The sequence below is a fragment of the Tinamus guttatus genome, unplaced genomic scaffold, assembly GCF_059628265.1.
Source record: "Tinamus guttatus ecotype Peru unplaced genomic scaffold, ASM5962826v1 Tinamus_guttatus_pri_ptg000002l, whole genome shotgun sequence".
In the NCBI taxonomy this organism is placed as follows: domain Eukaryota; kingdom Metazoa; phylum Chordata; class Aves; order Tinamiformes; family Tinamidae; genus Tinamus; species Tinamus guttatus.
Window position 1 is genome coordinate 1246517 of NW_028288536.1, and position 24971 is coordinate 1271487.

Genomic DNA, 24971 nt, shown 5'->3' on the forward strand with positions numbered 1-24971 from the left:
AATCCAACAGGATACACCAGGGTCAACCTGAGCAGTAGAGTGCTGGCCAGTCCCTCTGCAGTTCCTGCTGTGGTTCACCAAATTTTTCAGAGGCAGTGGGACTCTGTGTTGTTACATAATAAGTGATTTTACTTTGCCATCACGACACCCTATTGTTGTCACATCACAGCAGAAACAATCAGCTGAGGTAAGGCACACATTGGAAAAAAAGAGATAGCTGCACTTGCTGCTCATGCAGAATGGCAGTTCTGTACATTTTTGGAATTATAAACAACAGTTAGTTTCTGTCACCGCTTACAAAAAACATGGCATAGCTGCTGAAATAAGTGAGCACTTAAGGGAAACCCAGACCTTTTATATCTGCCACTTATTTCCTGATTATCTTCCTGGAGGTCAGGCCCTTCATTTTGACACTTAATGAATAAAATGCCCACGTTGCAGGAAATGGGATAATGAATTGTGAAAAGACATAATCAGCAATGACTAAATAATTAAGGGAATTGAAATGTAGAGTCATGTGGGAATGTATTAATAATAACGTGATTTTTCCATATGCTAAGAAATTCTGTCTGTTTTTAGAAAATCAGTCATCACACATGCTCTGTGGCAAAAAAAAATAATGTAGACTAATAGGAACTGTAATTAGATGTTCTGCTTTTAAACAGCTGAATAAAAGATGAAATCATATAGAAAGTATATTTAGATACAAGCCAGAAAGTAAACTGATTATTATTCATAGTGCTGTTAATAGGAGCTGTAATTTATGCATCTAGTGGGAATCATGTTAGGCAATTAGGAAAGGGAGTCACACTTGACTTCCCTTTATGCATTTACATATTTATATATTTTTCTATATCTTGCCAATGTCTCCATCTTTGCAGTTGCCTTTAATCCAAGTAACTGCTCAGAATAATACCTTAGAATGCATGCTTTTACAGTGAAATTCTCTCCTGAAGTTCAAAAGTTGGCCTTCAGTTAGATTAAATAAAATTGCACACACTTTGCTTTAATCATGTGCGCCTCATGACACAGAACTTCTGTAAGTCCCCAGTACTGCATGAAAAATGGGACTTTCTCATTTCTCTGAGCATATCTCCTACAAAGACTTGTGGCAGGAATTATCAAAGAAGTTAGACAGGGCTGTATACCTACTTTTACTCCTCTCTCTCTATACGTAACCCTTACATAGGCAGGACCCAACTTCAGATGCTCTGACACTCCCAACACTGAAATCTCAATGATCTGGGGTTTTGGTTCCACTTGGAGCTGCTGCATTTGTGGATTATATGATCCTTTGTATGTATTTAATACTTTTAACAATTCAATGCTAGAATGATTTACGCTTATTTTGATCAACAGCACGGTTACTGTTTTCCTTCAAAAGTGTACTAATATCAAACCACTTATTAATTCAGTCTCTCAGTGAGCCTGTAACATACAGGTCAGCCAGGGAGGGGAACATAGCTAGATATATTTAAACAGATGGGTGGACTGAGGTGCACAGAGCTGACATGGTTTGCTCAAGATAAAAAAGGGCCCATCAGCAGCAGAGTGGAGATTAAAATTCAAAGCATGAGATCATCAAAGGATTAAGGGCTGCTTTTTTTCCAGGCGCATAGCGCGTGCCTCAGGTAATCTGCAGGTGTCGAGATTTGGAAATATTCAGCACACAGCCCTTAAGAACAACAGGCAGGGCAGTGCTCAGGGGAAAGGATGGGGACTTCAGCAAGGGTTGGTGGTAGGTGCTGCAGCAGCATCTCCAAGAGAGCCAGGAGCACCCATGTGTGCCAAGCCAATGTAAGCCCATAAAACTAAACCCACCACCGAACTGGCACTGCCATGGGATGTTGTGGCTTCTGCCATGGGACATTGTGGCTCTGAGCAGTTGGCGCTCAGGGATGAGCTGCCTTTTGGAGCTGCCAGCACCTCCTCTTGCTGCCCATGGAAAAACAGGACATATTCAGGGAGCAAGTTGCAAGCTGCAGAAGAAAGCGGTGGAAAGGAACAAATGCATGCCCTGAATTCTTTTTTTTTCTTTTTTTTTTTCAAAGATAGGAAGTGTTTTTAATTCCTCTTTCTTAAACTTCTGATGTGTATTTTTCTCCATGCCTGTCCTGGGTATTCAGTGGGTCTGGCTCATTGCACTTATTCTCCATGGAAGTGTGATATCTCGGAATGGGTTTTTGCAGACTTGAAAATAGCAACATTCATGTTTGCTATTGCTGATGTATCATTGGGTAATCATTAAATAAATTCAGTGTTTTACTGCATTAACAAAAACACATGATTGTTTAACAGAGTACATTACAGAAGATGGAGGCTTTAATGGTCTCTATGGATTTTTAGTTTGTAAGAGTACATTATGAAGCTGTCTTGGTAGGGTGCTGTTTTCATATGTGAAAGAAGTTACTGGCTTTATACATCATTTTTATATCTTGTTGCTAGGCAACATATCATGGTGCAGTTATTGCAAAGGTGTCTGCTTCCTCGTTAAAAATCTTCATGTTGCTCCTTAATTCGGCTAAATTAGCTCTGTTATTGATCTTATCCTGCTTTCTTAGATATCTATTGATTGAGTTTTCATCCATTAGGTTTTGGAGAAATACAACGAGTTTTTATTAACAGAATTTGGAGGTGAAACCAAAAACATATGCGTTAGTGCTAAACCTTAGTTTCTCCGTTCCTCACAGTTTGTTTTCGTGGAGGGAGCTGTGTGTTTCTGTTCACCTGGTATTCAAAAATCAGGGAATTTGAATAATGGCACATTTAAGATAAGCTCTATGGCAGCTAGGCTTAAAAGAGTAACTAAATCAGGGATGACCTAGTGTCTCCTGGGAAAGGCCTAAAAATTCCCTTTAAAACAGTGATTTCTTTTCTGCAAAATAACTTGCAGGGCTTGCTCCAGCATAGTCCTCACAAAGTGTCTTCTGCAGAGCAAAAAAGCCGGGGGTGGCTCTGGTGCCCCATGAGCACCTGAGCACCCGCCAGCCCCCGCGTGCGGCGCGCAGCTCTCGGTCCTCCCCATCCCTGGCGCCTCCTACGCTACGAGCGAACTGTAATTACCTTCATTAACTGGACTCAACGCAGCAGTGACTGGCATCGCTGCTGTTCGTTTGCGGGGTAAACAGTACTGTTATAATATCAGGTTTTAATTAAGCTGCTTAGGATGAAACGCTAGCACGAAAAAAGCCTCTGAAAAGTGCTGTTTTTCAGTACGCACCCGTCCAGCAACAGCCCAATAAATCGATAGGATTTAATCTAACCTCTCACTTGGGAGATGCAACTTGGCATGTGGTATTGGGGCCCTTATTTCCAAAGGAATGTGCTTGGACTATGAGGGGAGTGAAAGAAACATGAAAGAAGCTTATTCTGTTATTTTTTAAGCTATACAAGAGTTAAAAATAGATGTAAGACTTTGTTATGCTCTCAAGCCTTTTTCTGAGAAAAAAAAAAGGTGCAAGTAATTAATTTATAATATGAAATAATTAGTTCTGTGAAATTTTAATAGATGAAATTGTAAATGAAAGAAGAGAAATTGCAAAGGCTAAAATGTTTAATTTCACAATCAATCAAAGTACATTGATGAAAAATGTCTCCAAATAATTTTGACAACATTTTAAAAATTACAGTTATATATTCATGCTTGAACACCTGGCTACACACATTTCACAGCTGGAATATACTGGCTTTGTCCTGAGAACGGGGTGGCCCTATTTGCACCCTGTCTGCCCCTCTGTCACTTACAATGGAAGGGATAGGCTTGTCCCAAACTGAATTTTCATTTCTTCAAATACATGCTATGCCTTTAACATTTGGGCCTCTGGATCATATCAGCACTTTAGTTTTGTTTCTTCAGTATCTTTGAGGCAAAAAATAGTGAAAAATGTACTTTTGTTTTCTCACTAACTTCTCTGTTCTGTGACACGTGGACTGTGCCATGGCTGATACACCCGAGAGGAGATGTTGCTAATGCCCAGAAAAATAGATCCTCCTTCAATTTTAGGGAAGAAATGAGCACGGAGATCCCATCTGTCTTTCAGGATTTCAGCACATTTGTGTATAAAGGTGTATTTTGCTTGGGAACCCTGGCCTTTTAAATATCAGCTTCCAGGACGATCACTTTCACACCACGATTTCCCTGGTAGGCAAATTGTGCAGCTAACACAAAGGTTTGCCAACTGACCCCTACTAGCACCCTCAGTCTGTATGGAAAACCTTGCCAAGGTGATTGCATCACCTCACAGCCACTGAAGCCAATATTATGCTTAGATGGATGATTGCTTAATCCGTGGGAAGGTTCTGCCACAGGTAGCTGAGCTGGCTTCGTTAATCATCCGTCCTTTCCGCTGACAGAAAACAGAGAGAAGTCTCTGCTGACCCGTAATCAGGTTATCGAACGAGTGGAGACACCACCCAGAGCAGTGAGAGCAAGCACCAAAAGCTCTCCTCACCAGACATTGCCAGAACAAAAGGGAAGACATATCAGAACAAAAGAAGAAGCCTCAAACTCACCTGTCACATCATAGCCAAGAGTGTCACTTCCTGCCTAAGAAGAGCCACAGAAGGAACTTCAATAGCAAAATACTAGAGGCTTTAATTCAGAAAGTCTTCTGTTTCCCCAGTGCTTCTCTGGACGTCCATAATTCTTAGAAAACTCATGTAGAAGGCAGATTCAGGATAATTTGGTTTCTCCAGGATGATGCATCTGCCAGCTCTGTCAGTTGTGTTGCTCTGAATCTTAGTTTTCTAGAACCAGAGCCAAATTAGACACCTGGAGCCAGGCAACACCTGGGAGTCCAAGGCTTTTTGGACAGCACTCTTCAAAACATCTTAGTGCCAAGTACATAACCCTCTACAAAGCTAAATGGAATAAGTATATGGGCTGGATTGCTTCCCAGGAGTTCTGCCTCTGATCAACTCAGTCAGAATGTATCTATCAGCTGTGTTATCAGTGTCCAGCAAGAGTGTCTCATCAGTGCACATCATGATGCTTTTGGCCTTGCCACTTTCATCTCAGTCAGAGCCACTGAATAAAAAGAGGAACATTGAACAGATCTGCAGCTTCAGCCGTGGGACCCTTTAATTGTCTTCCATTTTCCTGCCTCATCGAACATAATATTTCTTGGAGCTTTCTAGCCTTCCCCCTAATTTACTTATCATCTCTTTTTCAGTTTGTGGAGCTGGATGGTGCCTCTGGCTGACCCACTTGTTAAATGACCTGTGATCCTTCTAGGAAAAAAATAGATGAAGGTAGCAAGTATGCCTCTAAGAGTTGGACTGCCAACATAATGGTATGCAGTCTTAGTGAGTTTAAGACTATTTTGATATTCAAGATTATGTCATTGTTTCGTAGTATTTGCTCACAGTGAAGTAAAGCAGTGAGATGTTGTGTTATTTGTAGGATTTATACGCTCAGATGATCCCCCAGAACTGCTCAGATGTCTGCCTGAAAGGGTTAGAAACCAATTTTGTCCAAGAAAATTTTGGACTGTGTTCTTTTTTCTGGGAGATAATTAAGAAGTACCCTCCAGGTAATGACAGAGCTTGTCCACCATTTGTGAAGGCACCAAAGTCTACTTCCTGGTGCTTTGTATACTCATTTACTTCCCATAGTGCCTCAATTCCACTTAGTAAATGGGATGCCAGCACCTGTAAAGTCATCTCTTCATGTAAGAGTTCTCCTCCCACACGCTCGTTACCCAGATTGGTGTCTGTGTGGACTGGTGCATGAAGGAGATGAGCAGCTACTTCCTTGGTTCTCACTGGGGTTCTTCACCAAGAGTTTCCCATGCAGCCATGACAATTTGCATCCCTTCCCTGCTAATTTAGAGCCCAGTGCTCTGGGGGGTTACTAGTGAAGGTACCAAGTGCTAAATGATCTTCCCTCTACAACCTTGTGTACCTGAAGGCATCTCAAGGAGGAAAATGTACTTGTGGCCACATTAGGTGTTGCTGCTGTAGAGGAAGGCAGTGCCCACACAAAATAAAATTGCCCTGGTGCAAAAGCTGTGAACAACACCTCTTAGGAACCACATTTCGTGTCAGGTAAGTTACCTTTATTACGTCCTCATTCTGTAATTGCGCATCCCAATTATGTAGTTTAATCTAATTAAAGTAATGATGCAATTATACAATAATTGATACATAATCGGCACGCAAAAATCTGCCTAAGTATTATTTAACCAACAGTGCAAATTCTAGACGAACCATTTCAGTCTCTTAAAAGTATATGGTTTTATCAGACAGTTAAAAGAAAGGATTTTGCCTAGCATTTTTCAGTCATTTTTGTTCCTCATTGCTGCTGCTAGTATAGAATGTTTTATTTGTGGACCTTCAGCTTCTAATGTCTTCAATGAGAGATGCCTCCAAACACATACAGACAGAAGTTGTCTAGTATCTCTCCACAAGATACTTGGACTGCCAAGCCTCTCATCCAAGAATGGCAAAGTGTTGCAAACTAATCTCAGGAATTTCTAATACCAGATTATATGCTGTTAGAAATGATGAAATACTTCTCGCTGTTGATTACAAATGAAGACAATTAGGTAGTAGCTGTATTGATACCTCCTTATCAAGTCTTACCATTCAAGACCCTTTAAAATATATTTTCCAACTGCTTTCTTATTAGCCAAAATTACTGCACAATCTACGTATCACACATAGATATGCATCAGACTTAGAGCTAAATTAGGCCTTAGCTTTGTATGCACTCAGGGCTTTACCCTCCAAAATCACCAAGCAGGCAAATACATCAAGTCTTGCTCTAATGGCAGGAACAGAGCCTTAATCTGTTCCTATTTAAACAATGTGATAAAGAAAAACAGGTAGAGGGATAACACAGTGACATAGGTAGCTATTTTCCTCATATTGGCTCATTTTTCTAAGGTGTATAAACTCAGAAGCATATATTTCATGATATGAGGATATACTTTAAATCCGAAGAGCCAGATCTGAAGTGACATCAGAGACGTAGGGGTTTGTCGTATAAGAAATGCTATTTCTTTTATTTTGTCCTTGGATGAAGTTTCCTTTTCCCCATCCTCAGTACCGTGGCTGGTGTTCAGTGAATTGTGTATCCTGTAGGGGCTTTTTTTCCCCATCAGTAGGGTGGCTGAGCATCACTGATATTTTGCACTTCTTTTGGAAAGCACAGTGGAATCAAGCACAAATGCATTTATATTATGCTCTATAATTAATCCAGAGTGTCTGGCTGTGTGATGAAATGAGAATGCCCTGTCCCTTTCTTTGTCTCTGTTGCATAACTCATGTTTTAAACTAGGTACATTATCTTGCTAGACATTATATTGCAAGTTTGCTCTAAATGTCTGAGTAGCTGGGTCGTTAGAACTATTCACAAGCAGGGAAATTTCAGAGGAAAATGTGAGTGTTTTCTGATAAGCAGTCACCTGGGGTTTTTTGTTGTTAGTGTTTTAGTGTTTTTTTTTTTTTTGCATGATTTGCTACTAAGAATCTAGTTTTAAGTGTTATTACCCATGTGTGCGGAAGTATAATTTTGATTTGCTCCATATTCTCTTCAATCCTAAAATTGCTGGAAAAAAAAACTTTTTTAATTTGGTTTCAAATTCAAATATGATTGTTTTACAGTAATCTTTTAATTGTCAGTATTCATGCTTCGAGTGTAAGTGTTTGCGTTATTAGCCATAATCTTTTTATGACAGAGGGAAAATATGTAAAAAGCCCTGAGACTGAGCAGTAGTTGGTTCGTAGTGGTATAAATTCAATCTGCATGTAGAAGTCATTGAGAACGGTATGTGCCACTTGGTTTCTGAGTTTAAGAAGACTGAAAGGTGAATCACTTTTAGGTCATCTTCTAATCCCTGGTAAAGTTCACATGGAGAGAGCATCTTTATCTCCCAGCATTTTTCTTCCATATCTTTAGTGATATCAAACTAATAGATGAGGGTGTGCAATGCACGAAGACAGATTAAGGTTTCACACTGAGCCCAAATCCATCAGAGACAGACCAAAGGCCATTTGCATGCTATTCTGAGGTGAAATTCCCTGGTTGATAGGTTTAGAGAACATCAGTAGCCCCCCTTAACAGGCGTTGGGAGACTGAAAGGAAGTGAGGTAGCTGCAGGTAAAACTTTGGGAAAATTCAGCAATCATACTGCTGCATGACAAACAAATTACGTTTTGTGAAATAATTCATCATAGAGATATAATGGCCAATTGTTTCACAGGTCTTTGATGCTAACAAAAATCTCTGTAATATAGTTCACAGACAAAACCATGTTTTGCCAATCTTTATCCTCATTGTTTTAGCAGCAAATATTACCCATATCTGACATAGGAACTTGAACTGAATTCACCAAAGTTTGGTAATTCTGATATGCTAGAGGCTGCTGGCTTTGGTCAAGATACAATAGCAGCCAAAGTAGAGCTGATCTCTTACTGCTGAGTATGATTTAAAGGGAAATCTTTGAAAGAAGTATAACTGCCTGAATTACTACTCTTTTATATGTTTTTAAATGAGAATGTAAAGGCCAAGGGCATTTTTTCCCATTTAATACCATTAAATCCATCATTAAATCTCTCTCTGAACACTGGCTGAATTTAATGGTGCCCTCAAGTGCTGATGTTGATGCTTGACTGTGTTAATATTGTTGTATATACAGATACAATAAATAACACTTAGCAAAGATAGTATTAGCAGCCTTATTGGATATATCAATACAAATAGCTGTACTAATGAGATTAAGCATCAGAAACCAATGGCAATGGGAACATAGGCACTGGAGCTAAAATATGGATAGAGATTCAACACATTGAACCTATCAATAAAACCAAACAGACTCTACTAAAAGCTTTACTGCTAGTTGGCATTAAAAGATTAATTTGAAAGTACAGTTTTTATCTTTTCTCATCTCACTTTATAACATGTTGTAGCTTAAAACTTCAGTCTGCCTAGCATATAGGTATTATGAATGGTTCCATTTGCCAAATAATCTTTGCAGAACCATTGGCAGGCTGCACAGCTTTACCTTACCATAACCAGAGTTCCCTTTAGTCGACTTAGTCCCTCACTGGAGAGGGGCTGAGCTGCTACCACGGGCATAGTTTACATTTACCGCTCTGAATGCAATATTTCACTGGTTGAATCACCTCTAGGTGATTATTGTTTCTCTTCTCAGGATACACAGGTTGGTTGCACTTGCAGTACCCATGCAGAGTATTTTAACCCCCCTGGCATAATTCCAGGATACCATTTTTCTCACTCAAAAAGCATAAAATGCTCTTTTTGCATTGCTATACTCTTTTACCACTGAAGTAACATTCAACTGTCTCTATTTGCTTTTGAGGGAGTTTCTTATTTGTACTTTTATTGCTTGCAGGGAAACTGCAAGCTTTCTGCTAATGGAATTCTGCATACATTAGAACTTTCAAAGATATATCCAGGGCTTTGTTTTATAAGAAACTTTTTCCAAGTAAAAAAGAAGTCACCTAAAGGACTACCTTTAATCAACAGGGGTGAAATCCTTCCCTGACTAGGAGACTTGTTGAAGGCTTAAGTGGAAATTAATTGATACCTAGACATTAGGCAGACCTTCTTAGTGCAGTGAATTGCAATTTGATAGTTGTCCTGAAGAGGAATCAGAAGAAATTAGCATTTGCTGTCACTGAACAACCTTTTATGACTTTTAATATTTTAAATTTCCAGTGCTAAGGCTGCTCTGCCTTATTCTCTGCTCTCTCAAAAAATGGATAGCATAGTTAAGAAGTAGTAATGTTGTGTCTTGTTTCCTTTTTCCTTTATGCATTACTTTATTTTTTTTTCAAAGAAGGTAACATCTTTGGGTATGAAAATACATACATTGTGATTTTTTAAATGACAGTAAGAGAATGTCAATTTTGCTGTAAAGTAAAAAAGTCAACTGTGTGCTCTTAAGAGCTCAAAAATAAGCAAGCATGTGTAAACATAAGTCTTGCTTACGTGCCTCTGTCATGATACAGCATATAATTTCATAATCACTTACTGTTTGCTGGCAGATGTGTTTAGGAATGTTTTAGGGAGCTGTAAAAACTTATGTCAGAATTGTTTTTCATAACATTGTAGCTATAAAACCAAGGGCTTTTTGTACTGAGAATCCCTTCAAGAATTACCTGAGAATAAGTGGAATTGGTGAGATAGTGTGAAGTAGTGGTTCATGAAGGCTCTTTTGCATACAAGCATTGCATAAATGTAAACTGCTTTTAACACATCTCCTTATGAACTATTTCAGAGATCTACCTATTATTCTTTCCATTCAAAATAGTTCACTTCATGTGGTTTTAATCCATTTAGATAAACCTAAATATATTTTGTTTTCATTAAAGCATTCATACCATCTGAAATGCTCATCATGTTCAAGTGGCTAAAAATCAACGCTTCGTTAAAGTAGATGCAAATTTCTTATACAGACAATACCTATGACAATGAATAAGATCCTACTGTTACTGTGGGGTGTAATGACATAAAGTGTGCAATGGGTGGGCTCAGAAGTTGTGATTTAGGAACAGAATTAAGGCTTTGATGTGTGTTTTCATGCCTTCGATTAACTTTTCTGAGCAAAAGGGCATTGTCACCGTCAGTGACATTTGTGCCTGAATGGGGAAACTTTGAGGTTCTCGCAGGGCATGGAGGAGCCTCATTTCCCACTGAAGAGTCTTTCAGCCTGAATCACGGATCTGTATGTTTTGCCTCATAATAATGGTCAGCATGGCACTCACAGAGATGACAGGGGTGCTGGGATGTTTAACTCGAGTTGGTAGAAACCCTTGCAAATGAAAGACAATGCAGCTTTGAAGAATCCACATAATGTAAACACTAGATAAGAGCAGATTGCACAGTTAAAGAAAGGTCTCCTTTGCTGCTCTGTGGGCATATTTGCAACTAGAGAGAAGCACAGTTTCAATGAGACATGCCATTGGGCAGGGACAACGGGAGCAAGGAAGGGCACTGCTTGCCCATCACAGCCAGGACCTGTGGCAAGCGCTGCGCCTTGCCACAGGCACCAGCCCTAGGAACGTATTGGTGAGAAGCAGCAGCCCAGATGGGCTCCAGGGATGTGTTTTTCATGGTGCAGATCTACGTCTCTTGTGCAAGGTTGCCTGTCACTGCACTAATCTGCAACCTCCCAATTGCAAGGGCTGTTGTGCCAGCTCCGTGAGCAGGTAAAATACCCTTTGAGTTCATCCTCTGGCCCCTTCACTCTCTCCTACAAACAGAAAACCACCCACATATTAATTTTAAAAATAGTGTATTTTTATCTGTTGATTTTTGGCTGTGTCCCTGAGAAATAGATGAAGGTAAGTGTGACAGGAGCCCTGTGTGTGGTGCTCACCAAACCCTTTGCTGTGATGGAAAAGGCCTAGATTGTCAGACACTTGCTTACATGAGCCAAGCAAAGAGCTGAGCATATCAGCAGGACTTGGATCCTATCGCTTTCCAGGTTTAATTTTGCCTCTGCTCTGAACACTGAAGCCTCTCACCTTGTTGCATCCAGTGCATGTTGGCTGGTGTTTGTAGTGTGCATGGATGGGGTCTCAGAAGAGCTCCGTGGACTTATACCTATAAATTCTCCATCAGTGGGACTTTTCTGATAAATTATTCACTTCTTTAGAGAAATCCTCCAGTGCATCTTTTCTGCCTCCTCCCCTATCCCCTGCTGCTTTTTACACACTGATTTTGGATAAAACAATCAGACATCTACATTGTAAGCTGCTTTTTACACACTGATTTTGGATAAAAACAATCAGACATCTACATTGTAAGAGAAAAGGAAATGACTTTTTGCTCATTTAAAATACTGTCAGATGATCTTGTTCAACAAAAGTTGATGTCAATTCATATATCACTAAATTCACCAAAACAGTGCAGTGCCATCACAGTTTGGGGAGGTTCAACTGTGCATTTTATCCTTTCAAAGAGAACCTCGATCTTTGTACTGTACAAGCTGTGCTAGTGAATGTGTTTTTTTTTTACCACATGATAGTTCCCGAAGATATCCAGTAGTTTATCCAAGAGAATGATTGTGGTTCCCCAAATTTCTGCCCACTTGTGTTGGCATTTTTTTAACTGTTAACTCAATGAAACTTGCTGTTTAAAACAAGAGAGCACGGGAGGGAAGAGGATGTTTTCAACTTCCAGCTAGGATTTTTTCTCCAAGGTGATGCTTCTAACCCTCTGGGTGAGGTTGGTAGCACAGAGGTCTTCTTTCCGTCTGCTGCATCCAGGGGAGGGAGGTCGTGCGCATGACCAAAGATAACCAGAGGGACAGAGCCAGCCAGGGCTGCCCTGAGGTAGCATCTGTGCCTGCAGGACCTGCTGGACTGCAGTTCTGCACGCTCAAGTCTCGTCCTGAGATATCAACCCTCGGTACCCTTTGTGGAGCATAGCGTCACTCTTCTGCCATCTGCTTCTGCATGTCCCTGCCAGGCTGGGACAGAAGCCTCATGACTTCTTAGGAAGGAAAAAGCACCAAGTAGATAGAACCAGCCAGCTAATCTACGTATGGCCCACAATATTCAACTGGAAAACCTAATACTAAATAATCTTTTATGCATCTAATGCAAATATATTAGGTGAACACAGACGACCTTTCAGAACAGTAGTGTCTTTGTAATGTGAAGGTATTAGAAGAGCATATTTCTAAGGAACGTCGGAAGGGTAGGGAAGAGGGACAGTATACATACAATGTGGTAGCACTTGCAGGTTTTGAGATAGACATCTGACTGAGAAAAAGTGGCAGGGCATCCTAACTGATATAATAGCACTGCCAGTGAGCCATCTCTGAATTTGCCTTCTTCATATATGTGTTATTGTAGTCATTAGGGAGGCCCAGTACTGATCAAAATCATTATGCTTTGTGCTATACAAATACTTAAAATATAAAACTTTTTTTTTTTTAATAAAAGAGCACAAGCCAAGATTCAACACCCACAATTTGAGGCACTTCCACATTCGGTGCAGCTGCCTTCTAGATCCATCTAGATAATATAGGGTCACTTCCAGAGGATGCTCCAGATTTTATGTCCACTGATGTGGCCCATGATTGTGTCTTCCCACTGTCTATAGTGAGAGCATCAGGCAGCTATACTCCTTGTGTTGGCCATTCAGTTAAATTCCCAAGGCTAACTGTGAGGCATCTGGACCTTATATGATCAAAGGCTGCAAGGACTGCTACAGGCTCATAGATGAGTGATACACAAGGAAAGAACAAAGTTTTGCTTCTACCTCTTTTAGAACAAAATGGAACATATCTTTCTCTTAAACACTGCTTTGATAGACAGCATCTAGCATGCACACGTGGATGCCAGTGCTTCACATTTTGTTGAGAGCCGTAAGTATTAAAGATTTTGGTGGACTGAAAAAGAAGTTCTAAAATGAAATACCATTTTAGATACATTTTGGAAGCTGGTATGAACTTCTATTTTATCCCACATTTTAACAGGCCCGATAATTGCAGCTGCTTACTCCTGTGTTGATCTTTTATTTGGTTGCAGCATATCCTTCAGAAAAGCATCCTTTCTTCATCTGAAGACCAGAAGAGCTGAGGAGAGGCATATCTGCAGCACTGCATCCCAGCAGCGAACCACCATCACTCATGAACATTTGTCCTTTTCATCTAAATTCACTTTGCCTTTTTTTTCTTCCTATCCACTCGTTTAGGATACAAGAAGTGATTGCTTTTTCATCTTTTTCTGTTATTATGAGCTGACAATATTTTCCAGTGAGGGCCATTTGGAAACATTCTGAAATTTTTATAACTGTGGACTGCTACACAACTGCTACTACAAACAACCTTGATCTTTCAGTCATCCCTTGTGAACCTTTGTTGAAGGCGTTCAGTAGACCTCCTACCTTTTTCATTGCGACCCTTGACTGTTGGCTGCAAATAAATTTTCTGAAAGTCCTGTTTGAAAAAGATGTTTGTTTGAGTTTTTTTCCCCTTATGAAGATGCTTACATAGCTCAAAATTAATACTTCTTAGTCTAACAGGGCTGATCTTCATAAATCTCTTTGTGATATTTCTATTTCTCTTTTCACCTTCTCCAAATTTCCAGTGTTTTGGAAAAAAAAAAAAAAAAAGTGGACAAAAGAAACAGGTTATGCTAGCACTGATCTCACTATTTCTACTCTTCGACTTACTTCTCTCTCTTTTAAATATGCAATTGAGCTAGCTCTTTGAACCATAGCATGAGATGTTGGGAGACCATTTTCAGTTGCTTGTCCATGGGTGATCTCTATCTCCTTTCTGGGATCTAGGCTCCCGCTCTACCAGGAATATCTGCTCTTCTTCATTCATGGGCATATATTTGACATCTGTGCCCTTAGCTGAACTGGTCTCTGTTGGCTTCAGCTGACATGCAATGCCACTAGACTCCTTCTAGAATGAGAACCTTCAAGACCGAACATTTTTCTGTTGATTCCGATCTAGGTGGTACATGATGCAGCCTTGAGAACAGATGGCTGAATTCACAAATACTGGAGCACACAGTGCTACACTGATTTCCTAATCTCATTGAGAATAAATGGTTTGTATGTGAACAGATTCCGCAAGATGTCAGAGTGTCACAAACAAAATTGTTTACTAATTGTAGCCAGCCATATCCATGCAAGGTTGTCCAGAAGGGATTTATAGGCTGCTTTGCCTTGCAGAACCTCTTCGTGCTCCTCAAAGGAGATGGGAAGGAGAGCCCCTGCCTCAGTACTCAGCTGAGTACTCAGTTGAGTACTCAGTACTCGACTCATGATTTTTACATCTAAATTGAGCACATTTTACTTGATGTCATTAATAAACCAAAAGTGCAATGCCTTGTGGAGCCACATTTCATAGCACTGTAAGTGCTAATACTTCTAGTTCAGACTTTTTCCTATGGTATTTTTCTCCTTCTCTATGATTTTTTTCTCACTGCCCACACTGACCACAGAGTTTGTTGTAGTAGCAGGAAACAGTTTTCTTCCTTCTGGCTATGGTCAGCAGCCTTTGCAGGTGACTAAAAGGAGTTTTGGTAGTGCCAGCAGCCCTTCCAGGTTATTTAAATGGTAGCACCTTGCACCTTCAAGCAGAGCACAAGGTATCTACTTTTTGTAGTGTCCGCACAGAAGCAGTGCACAGAGCATACAGTAATATTACCCATAAATTTGTACAGTGTGATCTATTCATTCACTTCACTGAATAAACTGAGCTACAGTAATCAGTTCTTAATCCACTAGAGGATGCCAACTGTAGATTAACAAAAGTACTTTCATACAGCCCATGAGTTTCTAGTGACTATGTAAGTCCTCTTGGTATGCCAGTCCTCTTAAGCAGGCTTCAGTATATGAAAGAAAAACTGAAATTAAAAGCAAATTAGACTCATCTGATGACCTTTTATTTGACCTCCCGTTTAGGGGATGAATCGGGACCATTAATGGACCTATCAGAAAGCTTCCAGCTTTACACAAGACTAAAACAGAGGAAAAAGAAGTCTAGTTTCAAAAATCTGTTTTTCTTTCCCCATAAATCATGTTTTGAGGACCTCCTTACATTTAGCAGCATATTTTTGTCTGGAATAAAGGAATGTTTATATTAGAATATTACAAGCATTTGCGGAAAAGATGTTTCTGTATTGCTAAATATTTACCATGATGGTATTTTTGTCTTCTCCAGAGCGCAGATGTTTTTCTTAGTAAACGTGTCTGTCTTATAGCTTTGAGCGTGTTTTTTTCTCTACTCCTTTGTCCATATTAACACAATCCTCTGTCAAAAACAGGTGAAGATCCTAACCAGTGTCATGCTCTTTATTTCCAATTGCCTTGTTTTAACTTCTTGAAATGTTTCCAGATCAATCCAGAGGCTTCTTTGCTGCTTTGTTGGCAAACTGCAGAAATAACGTGCTTGTTAGGATCTCTAGAAGTTGCTTGTTAGGATCTCTAAAAGTGTCGACGATGTGCACTTTTTCATTATTATCTGAAATCATGCAGCGATCTGGACCTTGAAGTATCCTAGGTCTTTTCCTCTCCTCTTTTCTCCTCCCCCCACTCCCAGGAGGCAGCTATTCATCTTCATTAGCCACTTCTGTTAGCTTGCTGCCAACTGAGACCACAAAACTAGCTGCATCAGTCTTGCATGGCAATTCAGGAATTAGAATCCACAGTCCTCGGGTGCAGGAGGTTAATGCACTAATAAAGATTGTACCTTGATTAACCACATCATCTCAGCTTGCCTAGGCAAGGCTGTTTTTCAGACCGTTTGTCATACCATACGGCCAATGCATTCATGTGAAAACAGAACTCCCTAACTAAGAACTGATATTCAATACAGAGACCAAAGGAGCTGTTTTTTCCCTTTTTTTTCATGTCAATGAAGAGTATCTAAACATTTTTAGAGCAAGCCTCTATATCCTTTTCTGTGATTTACCTGAAAATGGTACATTTTCTTTCTTTCCTGATAGTTAAAGATAATAAATCTTTCTGGTTTAAACTCTGCCATTAGAGAATATGGCACAGGCTATGCCCTAGTTGGTGCTTGAGCTTAGAATAAAACTGCATTTCTCTCAGGCAGCTATAGCTGCTTCTGAGCTAGTGAATTCATTTGGTCAAATAATTTTTTTTTTAAAAAAAGAAAAAAACAAGACCCTTGGTTAAATCATACAGTGAAAGACCTAAATAAATCAGTTTGGTAAGGAAGCAGCTGTCTCATTCTTTTGCATTTGTTGTTCCTGGACTGTGAGACCTTAGCTAAGTGTTGCAGGTGATTGTGGACAATTCCAGTAAAGCAGAGATAACACATTCCAAACAGAAATTTCATGTACTGGCATTTGCAGTTTGCTGTAGAGTGAATTGATCCACGGATCACGTTACAAATGTTCATGATTTGGAATGGTTTAGTTCAGTAGATATCAAACATCTGGAGATTGAATGCCGAATACATTCTTTAATGCTGCAGTCTGCAAAATCTATGACCTTCTCCCTTTCCGAGGGCCTAATTTCTGTATCTTTTCCTTTTTTCCTCTCCAGCTTGTGCACAGACACACACACACACGCACTCCTTTTATTTTCCAGCAACTTCAGCTGAAGCCCATCAGTTTAAGTCTGAAAGGCCAAGCATAACAAATCATAGAATCACAGAATGCTTAAGGTTGGAAGGGACCTCTAGAGGTCATCTAGTCCAACCCCCCTGCACACGCAGGGTCACCTAGAGCACGTGGCACAGGACTGCATCCAAGCGGGTTTTGAAGATCTCCAGAGAAGGAGACTCCACAACCTCTCTGGGCAACCTGTTCCATCTGTTCCAGCAGATACTAGTGAAATCAATTTTTTAAAAATGAAAATTTGTACTTCATATGATGAAGCGCATATGATGGAAATTTTATCACACTGTCTGCTTGAACACAGTTTCCAAAAGTTTCGGTGTCAGATTCTTTGCTTTGGATGTTTAACAAAAAAATCATAGCCATGTTGTCAGCTAGCGTCAGTGTAGCTTCACTGAATTGAAGTGGATCTTTGCCAGCTGACACCAGTCGAAGAGCTACTCTCTTGTGCTAAAAAAAAAAAAAAAAAAAAAAAAAACTATTTAATGAAGACAGAACACTTAACTGGATAAGAGGTTTGCAAGCTGTATCCTGTAATCACTTGCTAACAGGTCTTGGAAAGCTTGCTGTTCACTTTGTGTTGCCCCTGCTTCCAGCTGAAAAAAGGTATATTTAATGCTTCTGTAAAATATGTATTTTAGGGTAGGTGAATATAGAGAGCTTCTATGGTGCTTATGAGCTGATTGGCAACATTTTTGCAAAGGAAAATTGTTTCACCAGTCTATCTCCTGTGTTTCTTGAGATGTGTCACTAGAGTAGCGGATGAAGGTAAGTAGGTTAAAATAGTTTTCAAAATATCTTTGACAGGGATCTTTATGACATGCTATACATTTTCTTAAGTCATCGTCTATGAGAGACAAACTATTATGAATCAAAAATTGGCTAGATGAGCAAAAGCAAAGAGCAAACAGTCATTTTTTTCTTGATGGTCTGGTGATAAGTTTTGATTGTGGCAGTAAATGAACACCAAGGTTAGTACACATGGCCAGAATTGAAATCTAAAAGAGCCTGAATTCACTACTACTTTTTAATTACATTTTTTTTTTCTGAATCAGTTCAACCATTATGAGTATCACATGCCACATAGCAAGACTGATGGCACTAAATAAATAGCATTGCCTTAAGTCTAGACTGAATGCTGTTATTTACCTCTGCATGGTACTTTTCCTGAAAAATTACCTACAAGCTAGGGTTAAAAGCCTCAAACAAAACACTTCCAAGCACTCATTAATCCACAAGAAATGCCTTGTTATTTAGTTGTTGCTGTATAAACTAAGTTTAGACCAAGGGTACACAATACTATTGATCTTTTTATCTGAAGGTTCTGTCTTCAGCAAGAAGAAGAGCTGTGTTTGTGTGTTGACTAAGATTAACTAGACTTAGACCTTTATAACTTGCAGAACTAGGCATTTATATATAACTGCTGGAAACTGATTTACTACGGAGATGAACTTGGGTGTGGAATTGCAATATGTGTGTGAAAATGCATCATTGCTACCACCATGAAAACCTCAATTTGAAACAATGGAGCTGTAACACAGGGAGAAGCAAGGGTCCAAAAAATAAATTAATTAATTTTAAAAGAATGTACAGAAGTCTACTGAAATTTAGGTGGCACCCAGGTGTATTTTCTCTGAGCCATTAGCCCACGAGGGAGGTAAAAGGCGACATGGAGCTCTCTGCCCACAATATGTGCGACTATGGATGGTGTTGAGTATGAGTCCAGCCAAACCTCCTGCGTCCCTCACCCAGTGCCAATATCCCTCCACTAGTGAGGGACTGGGTTTTGCCCAATGGAAAATCCCTACTACTTTATCCCTGCCCACTTTATTTCAAGCAATGTTGGCCCAAACAGCCATCTCACACCATCTAAGCAACGTTTGGATTAAACATCAGGCCATGGGAGGAGGATGACAGTCAACTCTAGTAAACTGGCCTGAAGTTAAGCACACGTGTGCTCATGCATTTTGTAAATGGTCTAATCGGGGCTTTGTTCAGATCTAGAAATCTTTGATTTTCCCACTTCTGGACCCCAAGTGATTTCTTAGTGGTTGGTTTCATTAACATTTTCTAGGACTTTAAAGTTAACGACCAGACTGGGAGGAAAATCTCTATTGCTTTAAAATTAGACCATTATCTTGTAATGGCAGGAACTGGATGTTTCAGAATTATATTTCATTCATTTATGATACAAAAAAAAACTGCTTTTTTCTCTTTCTGATTCCAAAAATCTTTTGCATCAATAAAATTGGTGTTCTAGCACCAATTTCAAAGTGCAGAGTTACATTACATTACATGTTAATTATTAGTGGCTTTCAACAAGGCATCCAAAGTATTCTTTTTAGTCCCAAGGGTATTTTGTGCCAAAACTGCCAATCTCAAAAACCAAGGATAGATAAGTTAGCTGACCAGAATAGATAGAAGCTGTGTATAAGATTTTGTTTCAGTAGTAAAACTGGAGTCCTTTCTGGCTAGCTCATCAGGTAGGTAAGAAGGAAGTTACCCTTTGAGCTTACATTTTCAAACAAATTTCACACTACCTACTTAAAAGATGATATGTCACTGCTAGTGCTTTTAATCTGCATAAAATGTCTTCATACAGAGTAAAAAATCACAAGGGCTGGCAACATCAGGCCATATTCTGGATTTGTTTCTGCTTGCCACTGACCTTACAAAGTGTTGATAATTGCAGGATGCCTAAATGCTTTTTCCTGTTTTTGAGATTCTGTTCTTGGCAGTGAGAAGGAGACTGTACACAATTCAATGTTTCTCTTTTTGAAAAATATTACCTTTAAAACTTACCACTACTCAGTTGCAAAGAGCTGTAGTTCGGGGGAAAGAGTGTTTTTTGTACAAGTTTTCTCATATTTTATTTATTGTTTTCTAATTCTAGTTCATTTTTAAATTGCCTGAATTCTAAATGGTAGTGATAAATACAGCATATTCAAAATACTGTTCCAGCAAATTCACATTCAGAGAGGTGATAATTCTTGATAATGGCAATTACTAACCCTGGTAAATATCTGTGGTCTTACTAAATCTTTGTGTCAGAAAGGGTTACATCAAGTTTAAATTATGTACAGAGCTTTATTATATACCACAACTCAAAGTGCAAATAGAGAAGAGAAACTAGCTGGAAAGAAAAAAAAAAGACCATTAAGGTCATATTTCATTGAAGTATGGATGAGAAATAATCTTGTGGAAAAGAAGAAATGAAAGATTTTTGACATGTCAGAGAAAAAGGTCACTCTTATTTTTAATCAGCACTGTCGTCCCTTCCACGGATAGAGGTATCATTGTCAGACCTGGGCAGGCAAGGGAGGAGGACTGAGCTCTCCTCTTGTAACAGATTGGTTTCTATATGGCATAGAGCACACTTTGTGGAAGACGTTTCCATAAAGGTGACAGTGGAGGTCAGCAATCATATAACCTGGAGGAACTGCTTCTTGGGCAATTGGAAACCATAAGTACTTAATAGCATATTTTAGACATAGGTATCTTTGGGTCAAAGCCACGAGAAGCTCCCACTCTGGCTGTCCTGATCCTTCAATGGACAGAACTAAAATAAAGCATTACTCTTCAAAAGAAAGAGCCGCATAGTTCATTCTTACGCAAAGTTTTGACTCAGCATCCCGTCTTGTAGAGAAAAGCATTTAGCTTCTTCAGGAACGGGGTTTTACAGGTGGAAACACCTTTACTCTGTATGTGTCCCATTGTTGAAAAAATAAAATAATAATAATAACTAAGAAAAAGAAGTTTTACCATAGATGAGAAAGCTCGCCTTGTTCGGATCATGGCCTTAGGATTAAATATCCGTAGTACAGATCTTTCTATCAACTTGCCTCTTATTATTGGAATATTTTTCCACGTGTAATTCATTGATATTTGGAAATGACAGCATGTGTATCAGGCAGGAGGACTGCTTGCTTCCAAATGTCAGATGGCCTGGGTTTGGTTGTCTGTGTTTAAAGAACTTACTGTATATTAAAGATTACTATGTACTGCTGTAGTTGGCACTTACCAGATACGCGAGATGAAAAATCTGCCTCAAAGAACTGAAAAGCAAAGCAGTTCTGATATTGAAACTGCAAACCAGAAGATGCTCTGATTAGAGGCACCCACATAGATTACAGAAGTATAATAAATCATGTAACTTTTTAGCCTCAAATAAAATAAAAGAATGCAGTTTTTGTTGGGAACTAAGCTGTTTATCAAGAATACTTTGGAGGTGACATTTATTACTAATAAACTATGTCAAAAGGGCTGATCCTTTTGTTGGCAGGACACTCAGAGACTTTCGACTCTGTAAAAAGTGCCCCAGCTCAGTCCGTGAAGGCTCTGAAGTGTTTCCCTGAGTACTGATGAAGGATGAGCAAGAGATTCGCATACACCTTTTTCAGATAAAAAAAAACGTTTCTCATCTATTTATAAAGAAATGAGTCATGGAGATACAGATTCAATATTATTCTGGGCCTAACAATAGATCTCAGCACAACTCCATGGACTATTCCTGAGAAATGATCCCACAGTCAGTTAATGATACAAAAAAAGTGGCAAAGCATTTGCCAGACAAACTCTTGATAGTGTCAGTGAGCCCATAATAAGGCAGGATGCTGTTTGCTTTTTGGTTCTTGAAACTTACAGACTGACTGTTCAGGGTTCTCATATTCATATTCACACTCATTACTTCACCTATTAATTGTGTTGAGTTCTCATATGCCAAATATTATGCTCGTTTCTGCTGAACATGTTGCAAAAACAACCGATAACAGGCTACACTGGAGGGGAATATGAATGCCGTGTCTCATCAAGTCATCTCTTATCTGAAGTATTTGGTTTATAAATATCAGCTAGCCCCTCACTCCTGCCAAAGCAACTTTGCTTTGGAGACCAAATCATTCAAGCTTGAAAAGGAACGGGGTGGCCTACCTGAAGGAGTGTCAAAAATGACTGCATACAATCACTTAGCTAATAAAAAATGTCCTTCAAAAAAGAGGGGGGGAGAAACAAGTGGCAGTTAGAAGCTCATTTAACATCTTTACAACAAAAAGAAAAAAGGTTATAAGGCTATTTCATGAACAAACATCTGATCAAGCTCAGGATTTTAAGCATTTGTCATTCCGACCTGGTCTGTGAAATCTATTTTATTATGAATCCGTACTCTGCACCCCATTACTTGGTCACGAACTGAAATTTCTATTCCGATACCGCTAGACAAAAAAAATCTTCTGTTATTCTCACCAATGAGAGTACACTGACTGATTAAAATATGGTTGCAGATTGTCAGAAAAATCAAACTTCTTGCACTTAAGATGCATTAACCGTTCAGGAAAATGAAACGGTGTTTAAGAACTGCTCTCAAGAGTCTGTGATAAAAATCAATGTAGCTCTTGTGTTGTCTAGATTATATGTAAACTGGGCATTTCCTAGAAGCTACAGTGACTTAAATATTTCACTGCCCAGACATTCATGCTGCTGATATACTGTTATTGTCTCTTATTCCATTGACTTTCTAAATACAGTTTGCTGTACAATATTATTTTTCAGGAGATGACCCATTCTTGGCCTCCACCGCTGTCAGCTATTCATACACCAGGCAAGGTAGAGCAAAGCAAGTTTCCCTTCCCAAACAAGGTAAGACATGCAGCATAACATAGACTTGTGCCTCTCCCGCCTCGGGATGTCCTACATGAGCTGTGACTAAGCCAGTGCTGGCCCTACACCGAGACCCGCGCAGTGCTGATGACCTTTTCCATGGGGGTGCCAGTATCCCCTGCCTCTCAGAGAGTCTACAGAGTCTACTCCATAGCTTATAGCGAGGGGAATGATTACAATTGCAAGGCCAAAAAACCTTTACAGATTGCATGGGCTAAAAGAGCTTATCCATGGATGACTATGTCATGGTTTTAAAGCAGCAGGGGCGCAAAGCAAAATATCTCCATCATATTATGGCAGAAAAAGAAAGAACATAGCTGATTGTGCATTGAAGGCAATTGACTGAGGATGGTGAGAGGGCTGGTAAGTGTAGCAGGAGATGGGTCAGCAGCTCACTCGCAGGTAAAGTGCTCAGCTGGGCCTGACAGCAGTGAAGCTCTGCCATAGTGAACCCCACTGGACGCGTCTGTGGGGCACATGAACAAGAATGTTTATGGTGCAAGGCGTACACCTCTTAGCACATCTGTCTGGCCTTCCTGGATGCCTCACAACTAAATGCATCATGATAAATAGAGCAATAATATAGTCGCAGCACACAGGCCAAAGATATATGTGTAAGTGGTGATATCGGCTATCTCATCTTCTCTCTGCCTGTTCATCCATCTCTCTGGGAAATATTCTAGCAGATCAAATTGTGGAGCCATTTAATGAGGCTTTTCCAAATAGTTTCATTTTCTCTTACTAAAGTAGAATTTCCATTTATTTAAGCTTTAAATGGACCAGATTTCATATGATAATATATATACATGCATTTAACATGCATTATGGAAAAATCCCAAATACCTGGTCCTGGATAGTCACATGTTCAGGAAGACATCTGCTTTTCAGACTCCAAAATGCATAATTTTTCAAACATGTTTCTAAAATGTTCAAAAACTAGCTATTTGCATTTCACAAAGTGTGATGTAACACCACACTTATTGAATCTCAGAGGGGTTGACTTCATAACTCTTAGGACTCTTTCTCCCAGAGAAGCTATGGAGCTGTCCCAACTTCTTTTGTTAGAACCTGTGCACTGCACCAAGCCACAGTACATTAAATGTTATTCACAGAAATGGCTCTGTCAGTCAAATAGAGGCAAAGGCCAGCAAAGATGTGAAAATACTGAATTCAGCGCATTGGCTCCATCTCTTATTTCCAAGCAGTGCATGATACTGTGAATTCATTTCTTTGTGGAAGTGCAAGAGATCATTTCAGTTCATCTGCAATGACTCTTGCAGCCAGCTCCAGGGGAACAAGTAGGCTGCAACCCTTCATTAACACAAAAAAGCCTCCCAGGTGCCAGAATACTCACAGTTTTGGAAATGAGAAAAACAGAAGCTTAGAGGACTCCTAGCCTGTTGCAAGGATGCAAATCATTCTCACTTTTCTGACTATAAAAACTGAGGATCAGCATCATTAATTCTTACACATACCAATCCACTTTTAACCTGCAGCTCTGCTAATTAGTGATTTGACAGCTTAAAACTTGAAATTTATTAATTAGGCTATTAAAGTTGCAGAGGCCAAAGCAACAACAGCCAGTCTGGTTTTGAAATCAGTCTAGTGAAAAAAAAAAAGAAAAAAGGTAAATGACTGAGTTTCATATATCACAAACATAATAATCATGCATATTTCAAAATATCTTCATTTATATGACTATATGGTCTCTCTATGTGGGTGGGTGGGGATGCATGTGCATATGCTGTACATGCATAAAAAAATAGATCTCCATTAACATTGGAGGTATACATTAATTCACAACAGTGGGAGAAAGGGCAGTGTCAAGAGTGAAATGTGTGGCATGGCCAGCAGGTTCTCCTGAACAACGCTGCTGGGAAAGTGTATTTAAGGAATTATCCTTTATATGATAGAGGACATAAAGTTACTTTTCATTCTTAACTTTGATTTTTTTTTCTCTGCAGAATTTATTTGTACTCTTGAATTTACTAGGAAGGGGTCTCTTGATTTCTTGTTTGTCAAAGCTAAAGGATAATTGAATCTGTATGTGCTCTATGTGCTTTCCTTTCTCCTATCTATGTCACACTTTGTTATGTATAAATGATTAGGCATTATTTGATTGTAATTTTATTACAAACATGTTAATAAATAAACTTTAAATGAATAATTAAATTTGGCAAATAAGAGCTGATTTAATGCTTGCGTGAATGAGCTTTCATGTTCAGGCAGTAATTCTC

General features: G+C 39.3%; 1 protein-coding gene across 2 annotated transcripts in view; it reads left to right on the forward strand.

The window, feature by feature from the left end:
• The window catches only part of AFF3 (ALF transcription elongation factor 3), a 299418-nt gene that overhangs the window by 157168 nt on the left and 117279 nt on the right, over positions 1-24971 (forward strand). For both annotated transcript variants that reach the window (XM_010222664.2, XM_088520310.1), the window contains exon 5: positions 22627-22713. In XM_010222664.2, the coding sequence (XP_010220966.2) occupies positions 22627-22713 (87 nt within the window). The remainder of the gene's footprint in view (positions 1-22626; positions 22714-24971) is intronic.